The following is a 27250-nucleotide window of genomic DNA, read 5'->3' on the forward strand; positions in this document are numbered from 1 at the left end:
GATTATTTTTTTTGCTTTTGAATCTTTACTGTGCTTGGATACTCTAACTTCGAATACGCTCCCCAGATAATGGAGTGAGGCTTTGGTAATGACAGAAATAGTCACCTTGTGGATCAAACTTTCAACAGAGATAAGTGAAGGTGATGTACTTACGTGCCCTTTCTTTTTGACCGTTAATATGTGGAGTTTTTTCTTTTCACATTTTTCTCTGATCCTTCCTGGTGCTGCAGTGCATGGAGTACAGCTCACAGGTGAGGGATCACAATCCCCTTCCAGGTCCAGGCTGTGCAAACTCTCTTGTCCATCTCTGATGACCTAAGCTGTGAGATTCTTTTCCACGTGGTGCAGAATAATTTCTCCTCCTGTGCAGTTATTTTCATTTGTGGTCTGGAAGATTTTGTAAAGTTTTTGTCTTCTACACTTACAAATTTCACATACCCTAAGGCTTACTTCAGCGTTGGTCTGAGAAGCAGAATTTCGTGGTCACAGAAAGATTTCTTCTCTCTGGCAACCTTTCTATTCCTTAGAATAGAATAGAATAGGAATAAGTTCTGACTTGAGACACAGCCTTTGGTATGCTGAAGCATATACTTCAGTGATCCAGGCCCTTCTTGCTAAACCTTCAGTTTAACAGTGCAAGTCTCATTTTTTGCCAGCTGAGATCTGCAGTTGAACTACTCTTTTTATTTTGGTGTGGATTTGTTACTTTTCTTGAGTAATAATTTTTGTATGCAGTAATAACACTACCCTAATGTCTGTCTTCAAAATATTGGAGTTATGTTGTCGTCACGGTGGAATTATTTTTACTAGTATTTTCTTGCCCATGTTAACGGAATACAGGAAAACACTTTTCTATGGCATCTGTTTCTTACTGATTCTAATACCCTTGCTGTAAAAGAAGGAACACATTGCTAATCTTTGAAAGCAAATTCTCATTAATTTGCTATTCTGAAACAGTGTATTCACAGAATGTTTTCTGCTGAGCTTCTGTCTTAGTCATAGTTATAGAACTGAGCATTGCCATAATGTGTCATCTTTCCTTTCATTGCAAGTTTCATGAATTGTTTTTGTTGGTTTTCAGACAGGACTATTGAAACGGCAGAGTCGATATGTCCATTCAACAGTTCCTGAAAATGCAGAGAAGGAAGCTCAAAGCTTGTTTGTAACTGAGGTAATAATTGGAATTGCATGTGGCAATTTTGTGTGTAGCAGCAATATTATATTTGGATTGTTTTTCTTCTGCTTCATTTACCATTTAAAAAACAGGAAATAAAGCCCTGAAAAAAATATTAAATATTTATTGCCATTTACTTGTCAATGATTTCAACGGAAAACTTCCAGGAAAACCTAGTATTTTTTTTCATCATTGTCTGGAAAAGAAGGATTACAGGATAACGGAATGATTTTTTTTGTGTAATTGGTTTTTGCAGTTGTTTCTCCCCCACCTCCTTTATGCTTTTGGCTCCAGAGGAGCGTGGGTGATTTCCATACATAATATGAGGATCAATAGTAAATCTAAATGAATCAATGTGACCTTTTTTTCCCTGATAAAGTGTTTCAAATCAGTCATTCTTAGTTTGTTCATAATAATCTTGTGCAGTTTGCTGGAACAGATGTATTCATAACACTCACACTTGTAGAGGCCAAAATTCATTATAACTGCTCAGTTTGCGTGCTATATGTAGAAGAAACATCCTCAAACCTGAAGTTTCTTATAACCGCTTGCTTATGTTGGCATTCCCTTGCTTCTGACTGCACTGTTGCATTTTATTTAGTGTCTTGTTGAAGTCCTTTAGGAAAGAAAAGTTTAAGATTTTTGTCTCTCTTTATACTATCTACTGGTTTTCTACTGATATACTTCAAGCTGATATTTACCATCTGAAACAAATAAATGTCTCTCGTAATTCCAAGCAAACTGAAGGAGCTCCAAATAGCTGAATCTACCTCAAACCTCGAAGTGATTTACCTGCAGTGATATGTACCCCTAATACCTAATCTAAACACTTCTAAGATAAATTTCAAGAAGGTAGAAAAGGAGGGAGGTGTGTTATATGTAATTCATGAAGTTTAATGGGTTTCTGCTACACTTGTGTACATACAAGTCTATTTGTGGAACACACAAAACTTTGTACCCTATTGTTTCTGGCAACAGATTTTGTCAGTTTTATGTTACTTCGGCCAGAGCCAAGATAAATCGGTACTTTCATGTTGTAGCGATATGGGTGAAGTAAAATGGTATTTCCTGTGATCTAGACCAGAACTTAATGACATAATTGCTTTTCAACAGCTGCAAGCATGCGGTTTATATTTAAATATTAATTTAATTGCACTACAAGTATAAATTTAAGGAAAAGATGTTTTTAATTTCTCTGTATCAGCATGTGCAAAATCGAATATTTTATTTTAATAATGTATCTATTTTAATGCTGAGTTTTCTAAAGGCTCAATCATGCTTTCAGCTCCAGGGAAATACTGCTTTAACTTTTCAGACAACTGAAGATGGTTTATGTTGAGTGTATGCACCATTTTCTGGCTTTATGAAATACATGGCTACAAGATGATAGTGTCCTGTTGAAACATATCACTTGTTGCAAAAACCTGTATTGCAAAAGAAGGGAAGCGTACAGAATTTTCAGAGATCAACACGTAAACATAGTAGTTTATAAACAGCCATATCTTAAGAGGTTTTTATGTGTGTGTGTATAGGAAATGCTGTTAATCCTCTTCCGATTAATATTGATATTTGAATTTCGTTAAAACAGTGCATCAAAACCTACAATTCAGACTGGCATGTTGTTAACTATAGATATGAAGATTACTCAGGAGAGTTTCGACAGCTTCCAAAGTAAGCGTGTTATCTAGTGTTATAATAAAGATTTCGAATATGTGAAGGAACTTTATTTAACATAAAAGCGTTTACTACAGAAATGTATTAATGTGTCTGATATGTAAACTGAAATATGTTTTATCAATGTTTAATATTCAGTAGAGGTGATAAAGATTTGTCGGATGGAATTTATATTAATGATCTTGAAGGTGTGAAATCTTGTTAAACCATTTTCTGGAAAGATACTGTAATAACACTGCCTTTTTAATAGGCAGGGCAAAACAAGAAATTGTATCATTGACAATGTGAATGTAAGTACAATAACTAAAACAAGCTGATGTTTAGATGAAACTAAAATGGCGATATCCTGTTTTTGTAGCTTCAAAGGCAGCTTTTGGAACTGAGCTTGGGGAATAGAACTGAACTGAGATGGTTAGAGCAAGTGTTTGAACTACTGCAGATTTTCACAGGATTATTCAAAGCAAAACCCTAATCTACATCTATTACAGACTTTCTAAACCATCTGCTTGAGAAATCTTTTCCAACTTTTTCAAAATTTTGTAGGAGAGTATAGAGATTAGATTCTTAACTTAAAATGTAGCTTTAAGAGTGGCTGAATACTCTGAATCCTGCCACTCTGAAAGATCTGTGTCTTCCCTGCCTACTGTCCTGCATCTCTCAGTTAAGAAATAACTTGCTTTCCCTGAGAAAAGTTCTGATATATTCACAGATTTTGTTAAAGTCAGTACCTGTTTTTTACTTGCCCTGGAAAGAAATCATGTGAGTCAATAGGATTTTAAATAAATGCATTGTCCTAAAAGGAGCCAATGGTCACAGGTATGAATTCTTGCTCCTAAGATATTAGAAGTGCCATGAATGAGAAGACATTTGGTTCTCTTCAGTTACACATAAGGACGGTGACAAGCAGAAAAAAGATTGTGCGCAAACATGCAAATTAGGAAAATTGCTGGCTTTGGAATGTATTCTGTGAAAAATACATGCTTTTACTCAGCTATTCTTGCACATTTTCCTCTTCAGTTAGGCACATAACATCTTCATTTTTGCAGCTATAAAATATGTAACTAATCGCAAAATTTCTAGTATCTTAGAAGCTTTTTCTTTTTCAGTAAAGGGACAAAACCGGAGAAGCTTCCAGTTCATTTATATGAAGTGGATGAAGAAGCAGATAAAGATGAGGTGAGATAATAGTAATTCCTTGCTTTCTCTGCTTTCAGTAAACAATGTTGGGTATGGAGAGGTTACAAGTTGGGTTAAGTGTTGATGTCAGTAAATGGAAGCAGAAATTAGCTTTAACAGCCTGATTTGAAAAAAATCTAGTTATTTTACCTATCTCCTTTCAAGTAGCCTTGTACTCTTGCGATCTGTCATGTGAGTAGAACAAGCTTTGACAGATGGTGTAACCGAAGTTTTAATACTTGGTGATGTATAATCCTTCAGCTTTCATGAACTCTATCTTGTCCTATACTGTTTCTGTGTACACAGGCATATAGGAAGAAATATTTCATGCAGTTAAATCATGAAGTTGAGTAAAATCATAGGTATGCCTGTTCTGACGTGACAGTACGCACTCTTAAGCGTGCATGACAATATAGCATACAGCTTGAGTTAAAATTAGCTTGTCACAAATTTAAGTATAGGATAAGACCTGGAGATCTCTCATAGAAACAAAAGTTTAAAAAAATTACTAAAACTCTAAGATATTTTCTTGTTTGTCATTGGCTTAGGGAAATCAGAGCTAAATATAACCTCAAGCAATTTTCAAGTGTGTTTCAAATGTCAAAGACATTTTTCAGTAACTGCTTTTGTTATTTGTATGATTTACTAAATTTTTACCATGCCCTGTTTCGTAAAACTGTTTAAATGCTGGTGTTTTCCTTTGAGTACTTGAACTCTTGCATCACAGAAAATAATTAAAAGAATTTTTTTTTGGTGGTTTTTAACTTTGACAATAATTTTATTCCTAAATTCCTTGTATTCAGAACTGCTGCATATGAAGTAAAAGTAGTTCCTTACAAGTTTTTGTGGATTAAATGTGAAAAAGTAGTCCAGGGAGTACATCTGAATAGGTAGAATCCTAGATTCTCAGCGTGCTGTTTCTCCAGTACTGCTATAAATCCACACTGTGATATTTGGAGAAATAATTTCATGCATCTGTGTCCAAATCTTCCTATTTGTAAGATGATAATAATTACGTTTTCCATTATACTGAAATTACAAAGACTTGGCATTATTTACTATCATAGCATTTCTGATGACAGAAGTGTTTTGTAAAACTGTGAGTTAAACATGAAAAAAACGACATGGAAATATAGTTGTCTGTGATTGCTACTAGGAAAAACACTGACAGTTATAGTTAGTTAAACACTGAAAAACTATAGCTTGGCTGTTATCAGGTGGTATGTTTTTTACTAGGAAGTTTAAGCAAAGTCAAGTTCCTGTTTCCTTGTGCCCAGTTTCCTATTAGAGCAGACAGGGTTGTCCCATCTCATGCAGAGGTAGAGTAACTAGAGAAGGGCTCTGTTCCTCTTTGCTGAGGAACTTCAAATATAAATACAAGGAATAAAGCATGCTAGGAAGAAAAGGGAGCTTCACGGGAATAGAGTGGGGGCACCATGAATTCTTTCCTCAAGGGAAGAAATAATGCAAGAGGTTTTTCTTTCAAACATTAACATCTTTGTATGCCAAAAAGCATATATGCAAATCTTAGATTAAAAGTAGTTTGGTCTTCTTTTTGTTTCGCCTTTTTTTTAAGAAAGCTGATTTATTAAGAAAATGATAGAAAACAAAAAGCTGCAAGTGATTAAAAATCGACGGAAAACCACATAAAGATTAGTTTAATCTTGCACCGTTAAAAAGGAGAGAATTACCTTTCCAAAACTAATTTGGGCTATCAGGCCATCAGGTTGATGTTTGTAAAGGGAATTTTTAAATCAGCCTGGGGTATGGGATCAAGATAAGGAATTGTTTTTGTTGAAACAGTTGCTGTTGAAGTAAACTTTGGAGCTGAGTTTGTGGGAAAGATCATTACAAAAAGTGAAGCACAGTGTGCAGCAGTAATAATAAAAGTGAGGAAATTAACTTACCAGTTGGAAGCAGGAAATGTGTTTTCAGTGTAAAAGTCGTGTGTGAACGACTGGCTTCTGGGTTCCTTTGTATTAACAGGTGATGGGCTGGAAAGACTCAGTAGCTTTTTGGCTCTAGGCAGGAATTCTGCCTGACAGAAAGAAATGGTGTAACTAGAGAGGCCCAAATGACAGTCAGTTTTATTGTTAGGAAACAGCACACAGCTCAACAGAGTTGAGAAATTGCCCCTCAGAGACCTGAAACTGGAAAAAGACTCTTAATAGATCTAAATCTTAGTTTTTGTTAACATAGATAATGAAGGAATTCTTGTCATGTCAGGTGATCGTATGTATGGTTTGTGAAACTACAGAAAAGCATTTGTTGTTTTGTGCCAAGTTTTGATGATAACTCATCGTCTGCTCATGTTACACTTGTAAATGTGGTTTTAAACTATCCTTTCCTTGGGGATAACTCCCACCAGTGGAGGTGGAGAATCATAATCAGAAACCCAGTGTTTTAAGTTGTTGTCTCTGTAACTTGATTGTTGTACAAGAAAAATGGTTATCTGGGTAATAGAAAAGGGTGGGGGCTAAAGACTTGAAAATATGAAACAAGTAGACTGTGCTGCTTGGACAGTGAGACTCACTGGGGCATATGAAGTATTTCTGGTCTATGCTTGTGGGGTATTTTATATATATAACTGCCATAGTACCAAACAGACTGGAATTTTTGAAGGAACAGACTGATGCATCTTTTGCCTTTTGTTTGCAGGATTTTGAAGTTCACATGTGTATATGAATATGCAAGCTAGACAGACTAAAAAAGCTGTAAATAAATTAACTACTAACTTCTTACAGAATGTTCCTTGATTTAGTTCCAGAAACTAATTCACATTATTCCAAAATTTGTTTTCAATGTTGAGTTGTTGAACTAATGACTCTGTCCCCCATATGTAATCACTTAATAGCTGAGAAAAGGAATTAGAAAAAGCAGTTGAGGCACTTGAGGAAGTTTTGTCATTTTGTTTTCAACTGGATACTCCGCTAATTTGGAATGTTTGGATGATAAATTATCAGCAGTATTTCTCCTAGATGTTTAAAAATCTTCCTACACATCTAATTCATTGATGGTTTTGTTGTGTCAAAATGGATTATGTCAACTGGACACTGTGGTAAAGTCAGCTTGGTACCGCTCTAAAAAATTACTTGAACTGGTGATTTAATATTTGTTAAGTGGCAATTATAAATCTGTAATTTTGATTGACTTGGATGCTAGAGTACTGCTTTTTGGTGGTAGTTAACATCCTATGGGTTTTGAAGTAGTTAATAAGTTCCATCACCTGGCGGATGGCAGGATGGGTGTGATGTGTGGTGCAGGCATTGGATATGCTGTCTGTAAACTTGCCATTACTGCCAAGTTTCGTCTTGTTCTCTTCAGAAAGCTTTGCTTCTGATCTCTAAAAGGGCAGATCCAATTCAAGAATTCAAGACTTAGTTCTCTGTAAATTCTTAAGTAGGTAATGTCTTTGAAGTAATACATAATATATAAAACAAAATGATTTGAGAAATTTTGGTTGATATTTTAGATAAGCATGAGTTTACATTGTTCTGTTGCACTGCAGGATTAGAATTTATGAAAAAGCCTACAAAGTAGATGTTTTGAGTTTTCCCTCTTTCCCCTGTTTCAGTGGGATTTATCTTGACTAATATCTAGGTATCTAGGAGTTGGATCAATCTGCTGGCCGTAGAGAAAGCTTATGTATGTGACCAAGTTACCTATCAAAAGTTAGCTGAGATCAGTCTCATGCCTGGTCTTTAAATAAAATAATTGGAATTAGGTAGCTATAGAATTTCAGCAGGGACTCCTAGTGCATTATTATTGTTACACTATGAGCATAGCTATTCCATCTTTTAAAGCTGAGTTCTGAAATTTTCAAGAAATCTAACAATTTCAGACTGTGATGAAAAACTTAACTTTTTTTTTTCATCTCCAGGATGCAGCATCTCTTGGGTCTCAGAAGGGTGGAATAACAAAACAAGGATGGCTGTACAAAGGCAACATGAACAGTGCAATCAGTGTGACGATGAGAGTAAGTTTAAGAATGTCATATGTGTGGTGAAAACTGAACACCAGTATTGAAATATCATTGTGCCTTTGAGAAGTCAATTCGTGTGTGGATTACTTCTAAAAAAATAATGTGGGATGAAAGAGGGAAGCTTCTATGTAATTCGTAGCTATGAGCTATGAAATCTTACTTTCCTTTCATTCTACTCAGATCAGAAAAAATGCATTAAAAAGCCAGTATGTGGCAGAAGTCCCGTGTATTAAATAATTTTCTTAATTGAACCCTGGTGTGTTATTAGTTGAAAAGGGACTATGTAACATGAGGTTTTTATTTGTATTGCCTGTTTATTTAGAAACAAGCTTATTTTTCTGGCTATAAAAATAAATATCTCTTATGTACAATATTGTAGAGTGAGCTAAATACCTGTCAGTGGTTCAAAAATAGTTTCAAATAATACAGTACAGTCTTGCTGCAGGTTTTTAATTGTGGTAGTTTTTTCTTTTTTTTAATTAATGATTTCTGTCTTGTTTTCTGAGGATACTGATTAGGTTATGTGTAAATAAAAGCTTTTTTTCCTACAACCTACTCTGTATATAGTGTGTAAATAGCACTTATGGATCTTCTAATATGAAGCTGATTAATACTGGTGGTGTAATTCCTTCCCCCCACCCCCCTTTTCTTTTCACTAGTCATTTAAAAGAAGATTTTTCCACTTAATCCAGCTTGGTGATGGATCCTATAATCTCAATTTCTACAAAGATGAAAAAATATCAAAAGAACCCAAAGGATCAATATTTCTAGATTCATGCATGGGAGTGGTTCAGGTAATTATAATTATTCTGCCTGTTCTTCAGTTAATTCGGTATTTGGTAGCAAATGTTATTTAAAAAATACAGATGACAGGTATTTATCTACATCTGACAAAAGTTATACAGAGGAACATTTAGACATGCTGCATCTTGCAAAAACAGTGAACTAGATTTTAAAGGGCAGGAGGCTGAATTTTAAAAATCTTTCTGAAAAGAACATAAATTCCTAGTTGGCGTCAAGTATTTATCAAAAATATCAAACAAAATTTTAAGACAAATACACAAAAAATCCCAACATTAAATCATGGCAAAGTAATATCAACATAAAATTAAAGTTTATTTCAGTTACATTTTGTGCTTACATGAGCTGTAAAATGTTTTGCATAGCTTCTTGTGTGGGATTTTTGTTCTGGGAATTGTATTAAATTCAGTCAACCTTCCAGATGCTTTCATTTGACCTTTATAATGTTACTTCTACGTGCTTTTTTTTATTTTAAAAAGTTAACGGCTTTAGTAAAATGTTTGTCAGGAGCAAGTGCCAAAGAAAAGATTTTTAATTTATTTTTCTTGTGATTCTGCTATGTATTTACAGTACAACATGTAACTGTTTTGTTAGGCACAGCATACCTGGATAAAACTCCTGTATTTTAGGGTTTTGTTAACTTGGATACAAATAGGCAACATTTAATAAAAGTATGTTTCTTAAATAATACTTTTTTTTAGTATGAAGTTGTTTGAAAATTTATGCAGAGAGATACAACAGCTTTACAGAGGATTATATTTTTCCAAATATTGTAATAATGTTTTTGGATACACATTTAACAAATACTTTGCATGGAAAGTCTCATAGCTGTAATAAATGTAATCATATTGCAAGCTGTATATACAGAGTTACATGAATTGTTTTGCCTTCGGGGTACAATCCTGGCCAACTGCACTGAAATGAGTTTGCTTTGTGTTTTTTAAAACAAACCAACAAACAAAGCGGTTCCCAAACACAGTTTTAGTCTTTGCCTGGCACTTAAAATGTATCTTTCCTTCAGTTTCCTCTGCTTTGGTGCTCCTCTCTCTGATAATATAAATTCTCCATCTTCTGGGCTGTTTCTGGCCCCTTTTGTTTCCCATTTAGTTCTCAGCCTGTGGCTCCGGTACAGACTATTGTGGGCACTACAAAATTAGGTTACATCGGCAGGAAACTTCGAGATTTTCAGAAGTTGCAAATGAAAGAAAGCCCCACAGCAAAGGGAGGTGCTACGTCCTGCAGCTGGGGGGGTCAGCCCCAGGCACCCCAGTACACACTGGATAGGCCACCCAGCTGGAAACAACTTGGCAGAAAATGACCTGGGGGTCCTGGTGGACACCAAGGTGAACATGAGCCAGCGATATGTTGTCAGCAGGTTGAGGAAGGTGATCCGTCCCCTCTGAACGGCTGAGTAGCACTGGCTATCTATCTGTCTACCTATCTATCTATCTATTCATTTATTGCTCTTCCATTGATCTGCTGCAAGTAAGGTTTTTGGGCCGATACAGTAAGTTTTTAACCAAAATCAGTTAATGCTCACTTTTATGAAGCTGCAAAGCCCTTCAATGTCTAGAATAAAAGAGTTTGGAAATGGCTATTTTCTTCACTTGAATTGTTGGTAGGGGCAAGTAAGAGATTTTGAACTATAAAATATTATACATAATAGCCTTATTCCAGATGTGTGGTGTTTTTTTTTTTTTAAATTTTATATTATGTTCTGTATCTTCTCTGGCCGATCTTATTGTATTCATTGTTTTACTTGTTATTTGTGTTGTATTACCATCTAGAAACTCATGGCAAAAAGTGGTCTCTACGCAGTAGAAATTCTATTTCCATTTAATGGAAGAGGAAAATAAAACAAGAAATTTCAAGGACCCCAGCGACTGTATGTTGCAGTAGTCTGCACCATAGAAATGGTTGTTGTTCTTAGGTAGACATGCTTACAAGCTTTCGTTCACAGAATCAAACTACTTTTTTCAGAATAAATCTTTTTGGTGAGAGTGGATTAGTTCCTATTGCATTTGTGTAACATTTCTTATTTCTGTTTTGAGTTCATTTAATACATATGCTTATTATTCTTCAAAGGCAGTAGATGCATGAGAGAAAAATGTTGACTTCACTAGCAGGCATTAAAGATAAAGCAGAAGAGAGCAGAATATGCTCCTTCATTAGTACTTGTGTGAGAGGAATGCTGAATATGTGCAATAGGTTTTTTGTTTTGGTGTGTGTGTGGAGGGGGTTGCGGTTCCTGCCCCCTTTCCCCCTCCAACCTTAAAATTTTAAACGAAAGATAGGAATTCCCAAAATACTGTTTGGGGATTTTTTTTGGTTTTGTTTTAGTACTGAAATATTTCTGCATCACAGAGAAGTGCAGTCACATAATGTATGCAGTGTATTCACACATATACTCATATATGTGGGCATCGTTGCTCTAATTCAGTGATTTGCGAAAGCCGAGAAGTGTGGTATGTGCCACTTACGTCAAGGTTTTGTGCTGTGAAAGTTAATGTAGTGTTAATTGAAAAATCTGAGCTATAGCAAAGCTAAAATGTAATTTGGCATTTAATTTAACTTTAAACAAACAAACAAAAACCCCAACCATACACTCTTATTGTTTATTTTAATGTTTTTCTAACGAATTATCATTTAAAAAAAAAAAAAAAAACTAAGTGGATGATAATACAGAATTTTCATTTAAGGCTTGTAAATTCATTTCCAGGAATGTGAGTCAAGCTTGGTAGCACTTGATTTAAATTGTGCAAAAAGGATGATAATAATGCTTGAGGAACAAAGGAGGAATAAATTCCCAACTTCATGTATATTTTAAAGACTAGCAATATTGGAGGATTCAGGCTTGAGGCTGGTTATGATATAACTTCCAGTATAAAATCACAATGTGCAAATGATTCTCACTCGAATATTAATAGAGTTTCATGCTTTTTCTTATCAGTAGATCTTAGCTTCACTTCTAGGTGATCTGAGTGCATGAAGACTTGATATTTGGAAATTGGATTTTTTTTTTTTTAATGATTACAGGCAGAATGATGAGGGGAAACCGAAAAACAGGTTGTTATCTTTCATACTTCTGCTTGTTGCAGTGGTACAAATAACTTCAAAAGGTCATGTGTCAGGGAGGAAAAAGTGATTATAATACACTTGTTCAAAATATCAAACTATATATTTTTGTTAAAAGATCTGAAATACATATGACTTCTTTTGATTGTGAGTAGATGGTATGTAAAGGTATTACAGTATCTTTTTTTTCTTACAGAACAATAAAGTCAGACGGTTTGCATTTGAGCTCAAGATGCAAGACAAGAGTAGTTACCTTTTAGCTGCAGATAGTGAACTTGAAATGGAAGAATGGATAAACACTCTGAACAAAATCCTACAGCTTAACTTTGAGGCTGCGATGCAAGAAAAGAGAAATGGAGAGTCGCATGAAGGTAAGTAGGGTTTCTAGCAGTGCAACTACAGTTATGTGACAATGTCTGCGGACATGCATTTGGAAAGAAAGACTTCACTGTTGCTATTTTTTTTCATTTGGTCATAAAAATTATAGGACTTTTCACTGTCTCTTTTAACTGATGAAAGTTTGACCTTTTGGCATTAAAATAGCACTGTTCTGTATTGATTCCAATTGAATTAAGTCCAGAAGAGAATAATGAGACTGGTCGGAAGTCTAGAAAAATAGAACCCACAATGAAATATCAGAACCAGGCAGTTTAAGGAAAAGAGAAAACTTAGGAGGAACTTTTTGAAATGTGTAAAATGCTGCTGAAAAATGGAATAATCCGTTTTGTGGTCACTGTAGGTAGAAGAATAAGGAAATACGGTCACAGTGAGTGACTGTAAATTTAGATGGAACTTCCTTGACCACAAATACTTCCCCAAAGTACTGACATGGATTGCTTGGGTGTAGAATCTTTTCTGTTGCAACTCTTTAAGGATAGGTAGGGCAGGTATCTGTAAGGAATGTAATGTAGGTATAGTTGATAGTTTGGTGACGATAGTCTAGGTGTCCTCTTGTGTATTTTTCCTCTTGAGAGGGGATGGGGAAGGCAACTGGTATGAGACGAAGCATATACATACCCAGAAGAACCTGGAAGAGGTTATAGAAGGTTATTCTGCTTATAAATAGCACAATATGGCAAAAGGGATCATTGGAGTTTAAAATTAGATATCACAGTCTTTGAAGATTGTCGGAATTAAACATGATGTATGCAACAAAAGTAAACTGAAAAAAGAGAAGTCTGTAGCTCTGTGAAAGACATTTTAGTCAGTGGGCCCCAATTGACCTTAGAACTGTAAGATGCTCATAGCTGACTGAATGGTTGCTTTGTAAATTCAGTAACCGTTGGAGAGTAGAACTGGGAACCTAATGAACAGAGGGAACTTGTTTTAAAGTCAAGTTACAATGCATAGTGGAAAGACTAATGTAAATTTATGTATTGAGTATCCCCTTTGCCATGCAGATATTAAAATTAAGGTTAAAGCTGTGTTCTAGGTAAGGTTAGAAATAAATGTTTCAGCTGTCCACAACCTGTTTAACTATTGTCATTTTTGAGAGTGTAGGATTAAAAATTTAAAAACAAAACAACAAACCAGAAATGTTTCAGCTATGGAGTATTGTGAGTAGCTTAGTTTTTTAGGGGTTTTTTTTTGTGTTTGTTTTTTTTTAAAATTTGGTTTTGTAAATTTTTTTTATACATGGTTTTGTGATTTCAGATGATGAACAAAGCAAACTGGAAAGCTCATCAAGTAGTTTTGATAACTACTATCCTGAAATTGCCAAGGTAATATATATTGTAAATTCCAACTCAGGATATAAAGTAATAAACATAAGTTAGCCACCTGAACTTTCAGTAAAGGAAACTTATTGGCTTCTGGCTTCCAGTCAGCGCATGATACTTCGAAAGCTTTGAAGCTGTTTTGTGAGTAGATGTGATTGCTGATCTTCATTTTCTGCTCCTGGAAGCAAACTAACTACTGTCTTAAAGTTGCTTATTTGAATCTTGACATGCTGTTTAAAAGCAGCATGTTGTATTATTTTATCAGTTTATTGTCTTTGCATATTTTGCATTGTTTTATTGCATGCAGGTAAACGCAAAAGTATTTCTGTAGAAATCTAGTTATACTAAACTCAAGTTTTATAGTTAGAAGTCCGGAGGAGCTTAATAGCGGTGATCATGTGAATGTATTTTAGGATGCTTGTGTTTGTAATGAGCTGACAAGTTCATGGGTACTTCCTGTACTGCCATAGTTCCTGCTTTTCAGTTTTGTTCTTACAGAGGTGTGGTAGATATAAGAATAACATAAAATAAGATAAAATCAAATACAAGTAAACAGAAAATAACAGTTACTCTTCCTCAGCCCATTTTCAGGCTTTATTTCTGTTATATCAGTGACTTGTGTGTTGCAATAAGTTTTGTGAGTTCACTAAGGAAAACATTTTTGTTAAATTACCTAAGGACTGGAGCTGGCGACCTTTTTCTATTGAAGCTGCAGAATCCAAACTCCTTCCTGTAACTTCCTTACTCGTCCTTCTGTGTGGCACAGCCTGCAGTCTTGAAACTGTTCTGCTTGACCATGCTCTGCAATGCTCCCCGTTTCTTTTCTGAGGATCTGTCTCATCTACTAACTACTCCTGAAGGAAGTCCAGCTTATAAATTGAGAGCAAGCTGTACAACAAATTCTATCACAATAGCTAACATATCAAAAGATCCAGTCAGAATTTAGCAGCCAAATTGGTTGGCTGACTTAATTCTTTTTGTTACTGCTTCATAATCTATTTAGCACATGTACACAAAAAGCTATTATGTGATAATCTAACTCCAGCCACGGCTGTATTTGGAAATTAATTTGGATTGTGGTGCATATAATCAAGTTTTCCTTGGAAGAGCTGTAAGCATCAAACAGCATAGTTAGATGAGGCTCTGAAAAATTATTCCAGAAATAAATATAAAATTTAGGTGTTCTTGTTGTATGGTAAATTTTTCTTTCTTCTGTAGTCAGAGTTACTGAATGCTTAGGGTTCCATATGACTTCCAGAGGGGACTTTTATTCAGGACTGCGGCATCTGCGTGTAGTTTTAGAACTACAAATACTGCTTCCTGTTTCCATAACCTTCTGATCGGAAGCACTCAGCTCTTTGAGCCCATGTATTTTTCTAGCGTGTTATTTTTTTCTAGCTCTTTAAGCACTGGCTTTTTTTGTTTCGTGGTTACAACCTGTTTAAATTTCTGTTTCCTGCAAAACAAGCTTTTTGGTTTTCCCATTCTAATTCTTCTTTACTAAATATGACCTTTTAAAATAATTTGCTCTAATATATGTTTCTAACCTTTTTTCAGTGAAAAGTACAGGGAAAAATCTGACCATTCACATTAGTACACTGTTTGCGCCTTAACTTGATTACTTTATATAAATGCCGTTTGTTTCGAGGATTTTTTGTTTCCTCTGTTCTTTCTTTTATTGTCTTTACAGCTGTTATTTGGGCTTGTTTCTTTTTTCCCCACTGGAAGACTCACAGGGCATTGAGAGTTCCTTTAGAAGAGTTTATAGTTGCTCTATTATTTTTGTTGGTTCTAGGAGGAGGTTTTCACAATAGCTGACCTCATATCCTTATGAGGAAAGACAAATTCCTTCAGGGGTGATTGTAGAGCACCTGACAATAGGAGAATAAACAATCTTCCTAGGAAAGGTTTAACCCTTGTGAATACATCTCCAAGCCTTCATTTTTTCTATCAAAAGCTATTAGTTTGTAACATAAACTAAAAAAGGTGAGATTGTGCACTTTAGTGCACAGATGTGCACACACGAATCTCGGTCTGCCTGTTCAGCCTACTTCATGTTCCTTTTATCTGTAACTGAAGTACCAAGAGTGAATGTAGGTTTGTTAGTTTGTTTTTGCTGTTAGTTTTTTGTTAGTTTTTTGTTTTTAATATTCAGAGAAGACAAATTAGACCTCTGTCTTAAATAACTATGTGACCATCATGATCCGTGTGCCCAAGTACCTCCCTAACCATTATGGGTTCCAGTGTTTCTTGAGGTAGGAAAACATTGTCACCATTTTACAGATGAGGAAATAGAATGGAGTGGAAATGGAATGGAGTTGCTGCTGTGCTGTAGACAGGGTCGATGGCTCCATACATTTTTGGGTCCTGACTTCTGACCAACTGCACCTGATCTTTTAGTCAAAAATGCATCTTTTTACCTTGTATTTAGTGCACAAAACACAAAGAATCTAGAACTATTCAAGATACTTTAGCTGAAACAGTTTCTGTCTTGCTCCTATGACCAGTTCACAGAATCACAGAATGGTTGGGGTTGGAAGGGACCTCTGGAGATCATCTAGTCCAACCCACCTGCTATAGCAGGTTCACCCAGAGCAGATCACACAGGAATGTGTCCAGGTGGGTCTTGAATGTCTCCAGAGAAGGAGACTCCACAACCTCTCTGGGCAGCCTGTTCCAGTGCTCTGGCACCCTCACAGTAAAGAAGTTTCTCCTCATGTTTAAATGGAACCTCCTGTGCTTCAGTCTGTGCCCGTTGCCCCTCATCCTGTCATTGGGCACCACTGAAAGGAGTCTGGTCCCATCCTCTTGACACCCACTCAGGAGATACTTATAAGCATAAATAAGATTCCCTCTCAGCCTTCTTTTCTCCAGGCTGAACAGACCCAGCTGTCTCAGTCTCTCCTCATAAGAAAGGATCTCTAATCATCTTTGTAGCCCACCGCTGGACTCCCTCCAGTAATTCCTTATCTTTCTTAAACTGGGGACACAGAACTGGACGCAGTTCTCCAGATGTGGCCTCACCAGGGCAGAGTAGAGGGGGAGGAGAACGTCCCTTGACCTGCTGGTCACACTCTTCTTAATGCACCCAAAGTACCATTGGCCTTCTTGGCCAGAAGGGCACATTGTTGACTCATGGTCAACCTGTTGTTCACCAGAACTCCCAAGTCCTCTGCAGTGCTGCTTTCCAGCAGGTCCGCCCCTAGCCTGTCATCTTCCTCTTCAGTTCTTGGTGCCGACTATTTCCTTTCTAAAACATACATGTAACCTTCTTGCCATCTTTCAACTTCTTCACAGGTTAGTCTTGTATTTCTCAATTATACTGGCTGTTGAACAAGCTAAGTCTGCCAATACTCTGCTGGTATCACCTGTCTGGATCGTGTCCTTCATAGCAGCTCTTGTCTTTTCTTCTGGATGTGTTAAAGTAAATGAAATCCATTAGAGCATTTATACTCAAAATCACACCTCTGAAGTTTTTCTTCTGTAATGCATCCTTTAAATCAAAGTCTTTTTAAAATTATTATTATTATTATTATTATTATCAACATAAAATAGGATTTTGAGCTCTTAGAGCTGGTGTTCTTTTGTTTGTGGTGGTGGTTTGGTTTTTTTGTGGGTGTGTTGGGTGGTTTTGGTTTTGTGTTGTGTTTTTGTTTTTGTTTTGTTTTTTTTTTCTTGAGACATAGTAGGAGTTTCTACAGCAAAGCAGCTGTAGACAGTACATCACTTCCAACTGATGGTCAATGATGAACATTATGGGTTGGTAACTTCTTATAACCTGTACAGGCTGATCCAAAAATAGATACCTGTCTGTAATGTAGTAGTTTGTACCCCTGTTTAGCCAGCTACTACTTTGGGAATGGCAGCTCTCCTACATGAGTAGTTTTGGCACAAGCATATGTCCATTTGTCATGTCCTGTGACTTCAAAAATCATAGAATACTCTTTAAATAATACTGGTTTTTTTAAGAAGTAACCTATGTATACCATCAATTTTCAGATTCTCTTTTGTTCCACTTTGCTTTTGTTTTACTGTTAATAGGTAGATGTCCACAAATCCCAGGCAGGATCAGTGTACAGTATACTCTGCAAAGTAACTTTTAAGTGTCAGGGGTTTATTTTCTTGGAAGTTTTGGGGCTTTTTCCATCTGCCTACAGGAAAACCACTTCTTTGGCAGTAGAACTCAAGAAAACAAAAAAAGTAATAAAAAAAAAAAAACCTCAAGAAAAAGAGCTCTGTTGGTATTTCTTAATTTAGATAACATGTTTCCTGGGCAATCTTACGATCTCAGGATAGCTCTGAACTTTAACCTACATTCATACTACTTTTTTTTTAAATAAAACAATGTTATGAAAGTTATTTATTGTTTAAGGAAGCAAAATGTTGTATGAGCTACACTGAAGTATACTTCCCATGAACTGGGAAAGTTACCTATTGCTGATGTACATTTTTGTGTTTTGAGGCCTGGAAAAGGTCTTGGAGGACAGTAGCCTTCTCTCACTTTTTACTCAGACACGATCAAGCTGTTTAAACTAAGGAGTTGCAAAGCTCAGTTAGGAAGAGAAGAGTGCATGAATTAAAAACACATAAAGCTTTGAACATCACAGAAAAAAGAATAAAGTTGAAACCAACCAATACTGTAACACTAAGACTTGTTTTCTTATTTTGAACAGAGTACCAGAGAAGCAGAAATCAAGTTGAAAAGTGAAAGCAGGGTTAAACTTTTTGCCTTGGATCCAGATGCACAGGTTAGACTTCTTTACAAGGAAGCGTATTGTTTTCTTTTATGTTGATCCTTTTGAGATGAGAAACAACTTAATTTTTCTTTTCTCTTTTTAAAGAAACTTGACTTTTCTGCTGTTGAACCAGAAGTGAAGCCATTTGAAGAGAAATTTGGAAAAAAAATTCTTGTGAAGTGTAATGATTTATCTTTTAATTTACAAAGCTGTGTTGCAGAAAATGAAGAGGGACCAACGACAAATGTAAATAATTAATCTAATTATTTTCTGTTAATGTTGTAATGAATGTCTTAATATTTTGTTGGTGCTATTCTTAATGGCAGGAATTCCTTGCTGTGATTGAGAAACTTATATTGTGGGGGTTTTTTCTGCTCATTTAAATCAAAATGAGAGCCTAAATCCTGTTAAAAGTAACTTTGCTACTAATCTTTTTGTTGTGTTGTAGAAAGTGGAATTTTTCTTTTACTGTGTTCTACATCTACATCTTGTCAGTAATATCTAGAATGATGGCCATATGTAACTGTTTATAAAAATTTTACACATCTTCCTTTCATACACATTTTTACAGCAATGACACTCGCTTCTTTTTTTAAACGTCTAGGTAGAACCTTTCTTCGTCACATTATCTCTATTTGATATTAAAAACAATCGGAAGATTTCAGCAGATTTCCATGTTGATTTGAACCACCCCTCAGTAAGGCACATGGTATCCAATGCATCTCCACAAATGATGAATGGCAGTGGTGACAGCTTACACAGAATTCAAAACATTCATGAAACTGTGTTGCAATATCCAAAGCAGGTAAGACCTAGTAACCTAAAGAATTATTAATAGTAGGATTTTGGGTACAAGTACAGAGTTTTCCTACATGCTTTGGATGGCTTTCTATTACATAATGTAAAAATATGTGTACATTTTCCTTTTTATATTTATTTCTTCCTCCCCCCCTTTGTTTTTTTTCCTAGGGAATATTCTCAGTCACATGTCCTCATACTGACATTTTCCTTGTGGCTAGAATAGAAAAAGTATTACAAGGAAGTATTACACATTGTGCTGAACCATATATGAAAAGCTCAGATTCTTCAAAGGTATGTTATCTTCTTCTGTGACATGGAAAAAATGGTAAGGCAAGACAGACTGATCTGAAATTAAGAAAGATCAATAAAGCTTAGTTCTTCTATATAAAAGTCAGGTAATTGGATGATTTGATTTAGTAAGTTATCATTATTACCAGTAGCTATTATTAATTGAAACATTATAGATAAAGTCTAACGTGTTATTGGGAAACATTTATTTAGCTTTTATAATTGTGACATAATCTATGATTTTTATAATGGCTTTAAATAAACTGATTTGCCAAAAGAAGATTACACTTCAATGTGAAAGTTGAGCTGAAAATTGTTGAATGATGAAATATTAAATATGAGTCAGAAATTAACTCTATGCATCTCTTAGTTAATGCATGTTGTTTACTGTATCAACTTTTCCTTTGTGTCACTTTTTGATGACCATGGTTTACTGTAAGTTCTTCTGCCTTCTTGCTGTGTTTTCTGTCAGAACCGTTGAGCTCATTAAGCATCTGTTTGTATGTATAAAATGCTTTGCAAATTTGATAGAACTACAAATCACTTTTGGAAATAAACCACGGAACCATCTTCATTTTACAGGAGTCTAGGCTGACATAACATTTTAATGTTTTTGGAAATGTATTTACAATAAGCTTTGTCAGTTGCTGCTACTTGTGTGTCACTGAAGAAATAGAGTTTTAATTTCGCTGATTTACAGTTATGCTTAAATAGTTGGACTGGAACACTAGAAGAAAAGGGTTTTTTTGTAAGCAATGTCAGCTACTTTTGACATTGTTCCTGTTTTCTGTTTTCAGCTAGTGAAAGGGAAGAAGGAAGGGTTAAATTTCAGTCTCTGCAGAGGAACACTGTTCTTTCCTACTGATTTAACACTGGCTAAGCTACATGTAAAAAACCTGTATTTTTCACTTTGTCTTAATATAGATCAGACTGCTGATTTGCTTTTCCAGGAATACTTGAGAATTTTTTTTCAGCTGTCATTGGTAAACAGCAGCTTTGTATTTTAGGAGTCTGCTTTTCAAGTGTGTGCTGACTGTTACTGAGTTAAGACAAACCTGACCTGAGTAACTGATTTTGGTGGTCTTGGGCCTGAGCCACATGGGAAGGTTAAGTAAGCCCAAGTGTTCCCAAATTTGATGCTGAGTGCCAGCCCTGTGTTGCCCTGTACTGCAAGAGCAGCCAATAGGAACATTCATGTCTATGTTAACTTATGCTGTCCATTCCTGGTATTCATTTGTTTATAATTTTATACAGTTGAACACTTACTTTGAATTTTTTTTTTCCTGTTTTTGTTCTCTGGGATTACACTATGTGAATTCGTAGCAAACCAGAGCAGTACCAGCTATATAGGCCTCCATGTGCATCAGTGCAGTGAGGAAGTTCCAGTTCCCTGCAGAATTACTGCTCTGGACAAGAAAATGGGAAAATGGAAGCAGCAGATTCTATAGCCAAGAGGTCATTTGTTCTCCCCTTAAACATTGAATGCAGCGGATTAATGATGATTACTTATCAAGGTTCTATGCTTCTGACTGCAATTTCCCCCTTTTTACAGGAAAGCATAATGGAGAGTTGGCTCAAACAACACGCTAGTAGAAATAGCTCTTCATAACATCAACAGCTTAGACCAGGGATAATATTCAGGCAGGTTTACTCTGTGTTTTCTGCCTCTGGCAAATAATTTTGCTCTGCGTAGGCACATATTAAGTTTGTTTCTGGAAAAGAGAAGCCCACTGCTCTGTCAGGAGATTCTGCTTTCGCTCAAGTGGTTCAGCTTGTTGTTGAACATCTCAGACTAGTGGTTTTCTAGCTCTCGTTCTTATACGTGTTGGTTCTATATAGTGGAATTGTTTGTTCACTTAAAAGTTAAAACTTTAAATTTTTGGTTTTGTTAATGAGAACAATGTTGCAGTGTCCATAGGTAGGATCATCTATGTGATCTTCATACAATTCGTCCCCATATTCTGTGTGTACATGTAATACAAGTATTGTAGAGTATTTTACTATTTACTTGTATGTGTTCTGGTACACAGAGTGGGTGGTGAATAGGGGATAAGTGGGTGGTGGAAATGTTTTTAGCTGGAGTCACGATTTTGTCTTAAAAACTAGTTGAATTTTGCTCTAGCTTTTGAATGAGTTTGATATAATAATTTTTTTCTTGCTTAATAAAAAGGTATTATCAAGGGTGTAGGTGTCTGTGTTTTCAAGCGTGAAATGCTGTGAAATCAGGAGGCACTGCTTAACTTGGAATGAATTAATAAGAGGTATTTTCATTTGTCTTTTACTTGCATACATAGGATTAACCTTCTAAAGATTTTCCAATGCGTATCTGCGTCAATATGTGTTGGGGTTTTTTTTCTTGTGTACTAATGCTGCAAAAGATTTGAGACTTTAAAACATGGCTATTTCTTATGTCCCTTGCAGGTTGCACAGAAAGTTTTGAAGAATGCTAAGCAGGCATGCCAGAGATTAGGTCAATATAGAATGCCTTTTGCCTGGGCAGCTAGGTAAGGACAGATCTTGGCAATCCGTATTTTTTCCTAACTTTTCTTGAGCATTATTTTCTGCATCTCACTTCTTGTAAAACTTAATGTGCTATTTAAGTTATTTCTTGTTTTACTTTAACTAAAGGTTTCTGACAAACTTACACTTCAGCTCTGTAGTAGGAAAAAAGTTAAAACATTGATCGTATTGTTATTCAAACCATTATATATTGCCCACTGTTTTCCATTGTCAATAATTTTTATTTTACTAAGAATGAAATGGTCCACACTTTATTTGTTAGACTGAGCTATTTATATGTTAAAACTCACCTACAATGACAATGGTGTTAAAGCTTAATATGAAGGGTGGGTGGTGCAATATGTTCTAATTTGTCAAAAAAAGAATTCCTAAAGTGAATTTCAACACTTTCATAAGCTCAGCTGAAAGCAAGATTTTTTACTTTCAGGACGCTGTTTAAAGATGCCTCAGGAACCCTGGACAAAAATGCAAGATTTTCTCCTCTCTTCAGACAAGATAGTAATAAACTTTCAAATGAAGACGTGCTGAAATTGTTAGCAGATTTCAGGAAGTAAGTTTAATGTCCCCACTTAAAAAAAAAAAAAAAAAAAACAACAAACAAAACCAATACAACACAACCATGCCCTAACACTCTCCATTCCACCCTCCCCACCTCCCCAAGCCCCACCATTTTTTTTGTTATGGTCCTGATCTGGAGCATCTTATCTTTTGATATGTGTATTTATATGTTTTTCACTTCAAATATAGAAGTTATATAAATATAATCAAGGCCTTCAGACAAGCTACAGATCTTTGCTGTGTTTGGGGGCTACAGGCAAGACTGAATTATTGTGCTGTATCTGACATGCAGTAGGCATCATATCCTGAAGTAGCTCTGTGTTAGGATTTACACTTGCACAATACACTCTTCTAGTTCTCAAAGGAAAACATTTATGAGCATAAATTGTATGTTCACTGACCTTAGGCAGAGAATGCCAGCTCTCAAGGAAAGGAATTTAAGCCAGTATCCAGTCCACCTTCCTTGGGAGCGTGTGTGGCTTGGGACGCCCAAATAACAGAACATTATTCATCCTTTTTTACTAAGTATTCCTGAAGACTGCATCTTCTACTGACAGATGACTCTATTAATAAACTATTTTAATTCCATTTCTGATTAAATTGGATATAAAATAATAGAGCAATCTTTTCTGCTTTGTGAAGACATTTCCACTTCTGTTAGGGTACAGTTAGCTGGAATTGTATTAGTTTGAACAATTGCTGATCGCAAAAGGCCCAGATTATAGTTTGTTTATTTTATTTTTGCTTACCAAATCTGATAAGGAGATGAGGTTTGTGATAGATATTTTAATTCCATTTTAGCAAACTGCTTAAATTTCACTGAAGTTTATATAGCATTGAAATTGCTGTGTACTGATACTCCTTGCCATAAACAGTATTATTGAAACTGAAACTAATACAGTAAATAAGCCTGCCATATCACTTTACTTTGTGAATTAAGGAAGTGCTTTTGGTTATTTCAGCATTCTGTTTGGGGAATCATGTACAGTATTTCACAGGAATTTTAGTAAGAAAGAGATTGTAATGTCTAAGGCTTAGCTATTGGAATGAGAATCCAGACTCCAACCAGAAAAAATATGTTTGCTTCACAGCACAGAATTGCATTTTGGGAAAGTTTTGCTTCCACTTCCTCTGCAATAATTATAAAAAATTACGTTGCTGACTGTCTTTAGTAATAAAAGGTTATGCGCTGGTGTTTTAACATGGAAGTACTGCTACTTCAAATCATATTTCTGAATTAGCTACATGATAACATTGAAGAAATTTCATAGTAGGCTAGTTAATAGTAAATATTTTGCAGGGTGAATTAGGAGGAGGTAGGGAAAAGTTACTGAGTAGAAGACACATTTTGTTAACTTACTGATTGTTCTTCCCCTTTGCTCTTCTCCCAAGTTTGCCCCAGTACCATAAATACCATAGATGCTTATCACGGGCCATTGAGATTTAAAAAGCTTACTTATAGGTCCCCTCTTTACTGCAAATGATAGTGAGTTGATGCAAATGATAGCTGACAAACAAAACTTCTTTTCAGTTTTTCATTTTTATTTAAAAAAAACTTCATGCTTTTTCTTAACCTTTTCCACACTTGTGAATAAAGCCTGTTTTGTTTTTTTGAGAGGGAGAGAGAGAGAAAAAAATTTTAAAGGAGAAGAAAACTGCGAATCTAGGCAAAAAGCAAGACCAGATCAGTCATCCACCCCCAAACTACCTTTCCTCTCATACTCCTACTTCAGGATATTACTTTTGCCTCTGTTTCCTATTATCTGTTTTCTCTGGCATCTGACATTTTTGCATTTAGCCTGACTTTGAGGTTTTTTTTCCTTCCTATAGACCTGAAAAGATGGCCAAACTTCCTGTTATTTTAGGAAATTTGGATGTTACAATTGATAATGTGTCACCAGATTTTCCAAGTAAGTATTAATAAACACTGTTAAATGTACATTCAGGCTTTTACTTTTCAGTTCTATATTGGTTTTTTTAATGTATTTTCAGATTATGTTAACTCATCCTACATCCCCATGAAACAGTTTGAAAACAGTACCAAGACACAAATAACGTTTGAAATAGAGGAATTTGTTCCCTGTATACCAAAACACACGCAGCCTTTCACCATATACAACAATCATCTTTATGTTTTTCTAAAGCACTTGAAATACGACAGTCAAAAGTCATTTGCAAAGGTCAGTACAGGAAAACGGGGCATTCTTCTTTCTCAGGTTTGGCTAAATTGTTTACGTATTATATTTCTGCGATGATCCTTACAATTAAGTGTTTGGGGTTTTGTTTTTTAATGCTGCTTTAGGCCAGAAATATTGCAGTATGCATTGAGTTCAAGGATTCTGATGAAGAGGATTCTTTGCCTTTAAAGGTTAGTCTTTTGATTTTTGTTACTCATAGTGAACAGTAGCTAACTAATACAGTAGTACTGGATTAATTTAGCTAGTTTGGGACGGTGGCTTTCTGTCCTCCTTTTGCCTTTGTTATGAGGTTAACTTCTAGATGATTTGTTCGTTTTTAATAAAGGATTTATTTGATTGTTTGTTTTTAATAAAGGATTACTAAAGAACCCGCAGAGCCTTTCATTTCTTTCTATCTTCAAAAATTCCAAGCCAAGTAGGCTTATGGCTACTCCGCTGGAGGAATTCAAGTTAAAACAGTAAAGCTTTAGATCAAGTGCAGAGCCAAGCTCTGTGTTTGTTTATGAGCTACCACAGTGTATAAGAGGTGGCTGGAAGGAAAGAAGTAGAAAAACATGTAGGGATCCTGAGGTGAAATCAGTGTCAGCTCTACTGCACAGCAGAGAGACTACTGATCACGTAATCCCCTGGTCTGTGCAAAGGAATCAAGTTAAACACAAGTTAAAATACTTCAAATTCTAGGCGAAACAGATTCTAAGCTGAGAGCAAAAGAGGATCACAGATGTGTTTTTTCTTTTTTTTTTTCCTCCCCCGCCTCTTTTTCCTTTTTTCTATTATTAGTGTATCTATGGTAGACCAGGTGGACCGGTATTTACTAGAAGTGCGTTTGCTGCTGTTCTGCATCACCAACAAAATCCAGAGTTTTATGATGAGGTAAGCTACCTTTCTAAGGTAACTTTTACTGGTTTAGGTATTACGTAAGTTTCAAAAATGCAAGAAAAGATTTGAGAATTGCAAAGTTCTTCATAATTATAATATTTCAGTTAAATCAGATCCCTCTTTTCACTGTAAGTAAATTTTTCTAAGTTTTGTAAATGTAATTCTTGATCTTGCCTCAGATAACATATATGCTGGAATTGCTTTTTAAGTGTGCAACCAGTAAGGCTCTTGCTGAAGACTTCTGCAAAGGTTGTGATTCTCTGCCTTTCAGATTAAAATAGAATTGCCTACTCAGTTACATGAAAAGCACCATTTGTTGTTCACCTTCTACCATGTCAGCTGTGACACTTCAAGTAAAGGGAGTACAAAGAAGAAAGATGTTGTTGAAACACAAGGTTTGTACACTAATACTTTGCTTTCAGTAACTGCTGGGGAGTTTTCATGAAGTATACTTGTCTGGTAACCCCTGATTTTTGTGATCCATATGATGCTTTTTAATTATGTAGAATCATAGAATAGTTTTGGTTGGAAAAGGCCCTTAAAATCATTGAGTCCAACCATTAACCTAACACTGCCAAGTCCACCTCTAAACCACGTCTCTAAGAACCTCATCTACACGTCTTTTAAATGAGAAGAAATATTTAATGAGATCTTTCAGTCTGTATAAATGTTTCAAATGTTCTTTTATAATATCTATCGAATGTGTGGTTTTTTACAAACTCAGTGACAATTTATTTACCTTTTAAATTATTTTTGTCATTTGAGTTCAAATCATTTGGCCCTTAAAGTAACATTTTCTGATTTATGAATTACATATAAGTGTACAGTAAGACTTTTGTAAGGGTGTATGTAAAGATTCATAACTTATTTAAAATGAGTTGCCTTTCATGTTCCATAGTTGGGTATTCTTGGCTTCCTCTAATAAAAGATGGAAGAGTGGTGACCAATGAGCAACACATTCCAGTGTCAGCAAATCTTCCATCAGGCTATCTTAGTTATCAAGAAGTGGGAGTTGGAAAGGTATGTTATATAAAATTGCTCTAATCTTTCAAAAAAAAAAAAAGATGTGGAGAGAAGGTTTGGTTGTGATTCCTGAGTTCAATAAGATATAAGTAATTTTCTAGTGGAAATTTTTATTCTTTGATGGTTCAAATGGAGTGCTTTGCAAAAGTTCGACACCTGACTTGGAGGGAACAAACAAACTCAAATGGAAAAGGGAGATTAAACTTATGACTACATTCCTTTACAAGAATTTGAATCAACCTGTTCTAATGTAATTTTTTATTGAAGTTGTTAAGTGCTTATTTCTGTTATTATTAAGCTGATGTACTTAGGAAATGTTTGTTTCACTTTTTTAATAGTAATAATTAAATAGGTGTTACAGTAATTTTTAAACATATTAAACTATTTTGAGTTTATGAAGATATGCAAATAATCTGAAGTCCTTTACTGAATTTTTTTTAGCATTTCATGCTGTCTCCTTTCAGTAAGTCTTTTATTCCTGAAAAAGTCGTCTTCTCACATCTTGATTTCTGTGATCTTTATAATTCACTACCAAAATTTATGGTTGTATCTTTCAAAGCAGAAAGCTTGCAAAAAAACAATGAGGAGCATACAAAATGTAAAATGTGATAGGGGATTTGACTAAGAAAATGAAATGCAGAGACAGA

At 35.3% G+C, this 27250-nt stretch overlaps 1 protein-coding gene across 6 annotated transcripts in view; it reads left to right on the forward strand.

Annotated features, from left to right (window-relative positions):
- Window positions 1–27250, forward strand: part of DOCK9 (dedicator of cytokinesis 9) — a 127739-nt gene that overhangs the window by 44419 nt on the left and 56070 nt on the right. For all 6 annotated transcript variants that reach the window (XM_065649525.1, XM_065649534.1, XM_065649550.1 and 3 more), the window contains exons 3-21: window positions 1082–1171; window positions 2763–2845; window positions 3955–4024; window positions 7905–8000; window positions 8666–8800; window positions 12079–12253; window positions 13536–13603; window positions 18274–18348; window positions 18442–18582; window positions 18941–19141; window positions 19306–19428; window positions 21847–21929; window positions 22373–22495; window positions 24334–24413; window positions 24496–24683; window positions 24806–24871; window positions 25482–25574; window positions 25852–25975; window positions 26479–26600. In XM_065649525.1, coding sequence (XP_065505597.1) covers window positions 1082–1171; window positions 2763–2845; window positions 3955–4024; window positions 7905–8000; window positions 8666–8800; window positions 12079–12253; window positions 13536–13603; window positions 18274–18348; window positions 18442–18582; window positions 18941–19141; window positions 19306–19428; window positions 21847–21929; window positions 22373–22495; window positions 24334–24413; window positions 24496–24683; window positions 24806–24871; window positions 25482–25574; window positions 25852–25975; window positions 26479–26600 — 2136 coding nt within the window. The remainder of the gene's footprint in view (window positions 1–1081; window positions 1172–2762; window positions 2846–3954; window positions 4025–7904; window positions 8001–8665; window positions 8801–12078; window positions 12254–13535; window positions 13604–18273; window positions 18349–18441; window positions 18583–18940; window positions 19142–19305; window positions 19429–21846; window positions 21930–22372; window positions 22496–24333; window positions 24414–24495; window positions 24684–24805; window positions 24872–25481; window positions 25575–25851; window positions 25976–26478; window positions 26601–27250) is intronic.

The sequence above is a fragment of the Caloenas nicobarica genome, chromosome 1 (genome assembly GCF_036013445.1).
Source record: "Caloenas nicobarica isolate bCalNic1 chromosome 1, bCalNic1.hap1, whole genome shotgun sequence".
Taxonomy (NCBI): domain Eukaryota; kingdom Metazoa; phylum Chordata; class Aves; order Columbiformes; family Columbidae; genus Caloenas; species Caloenas nicobarica.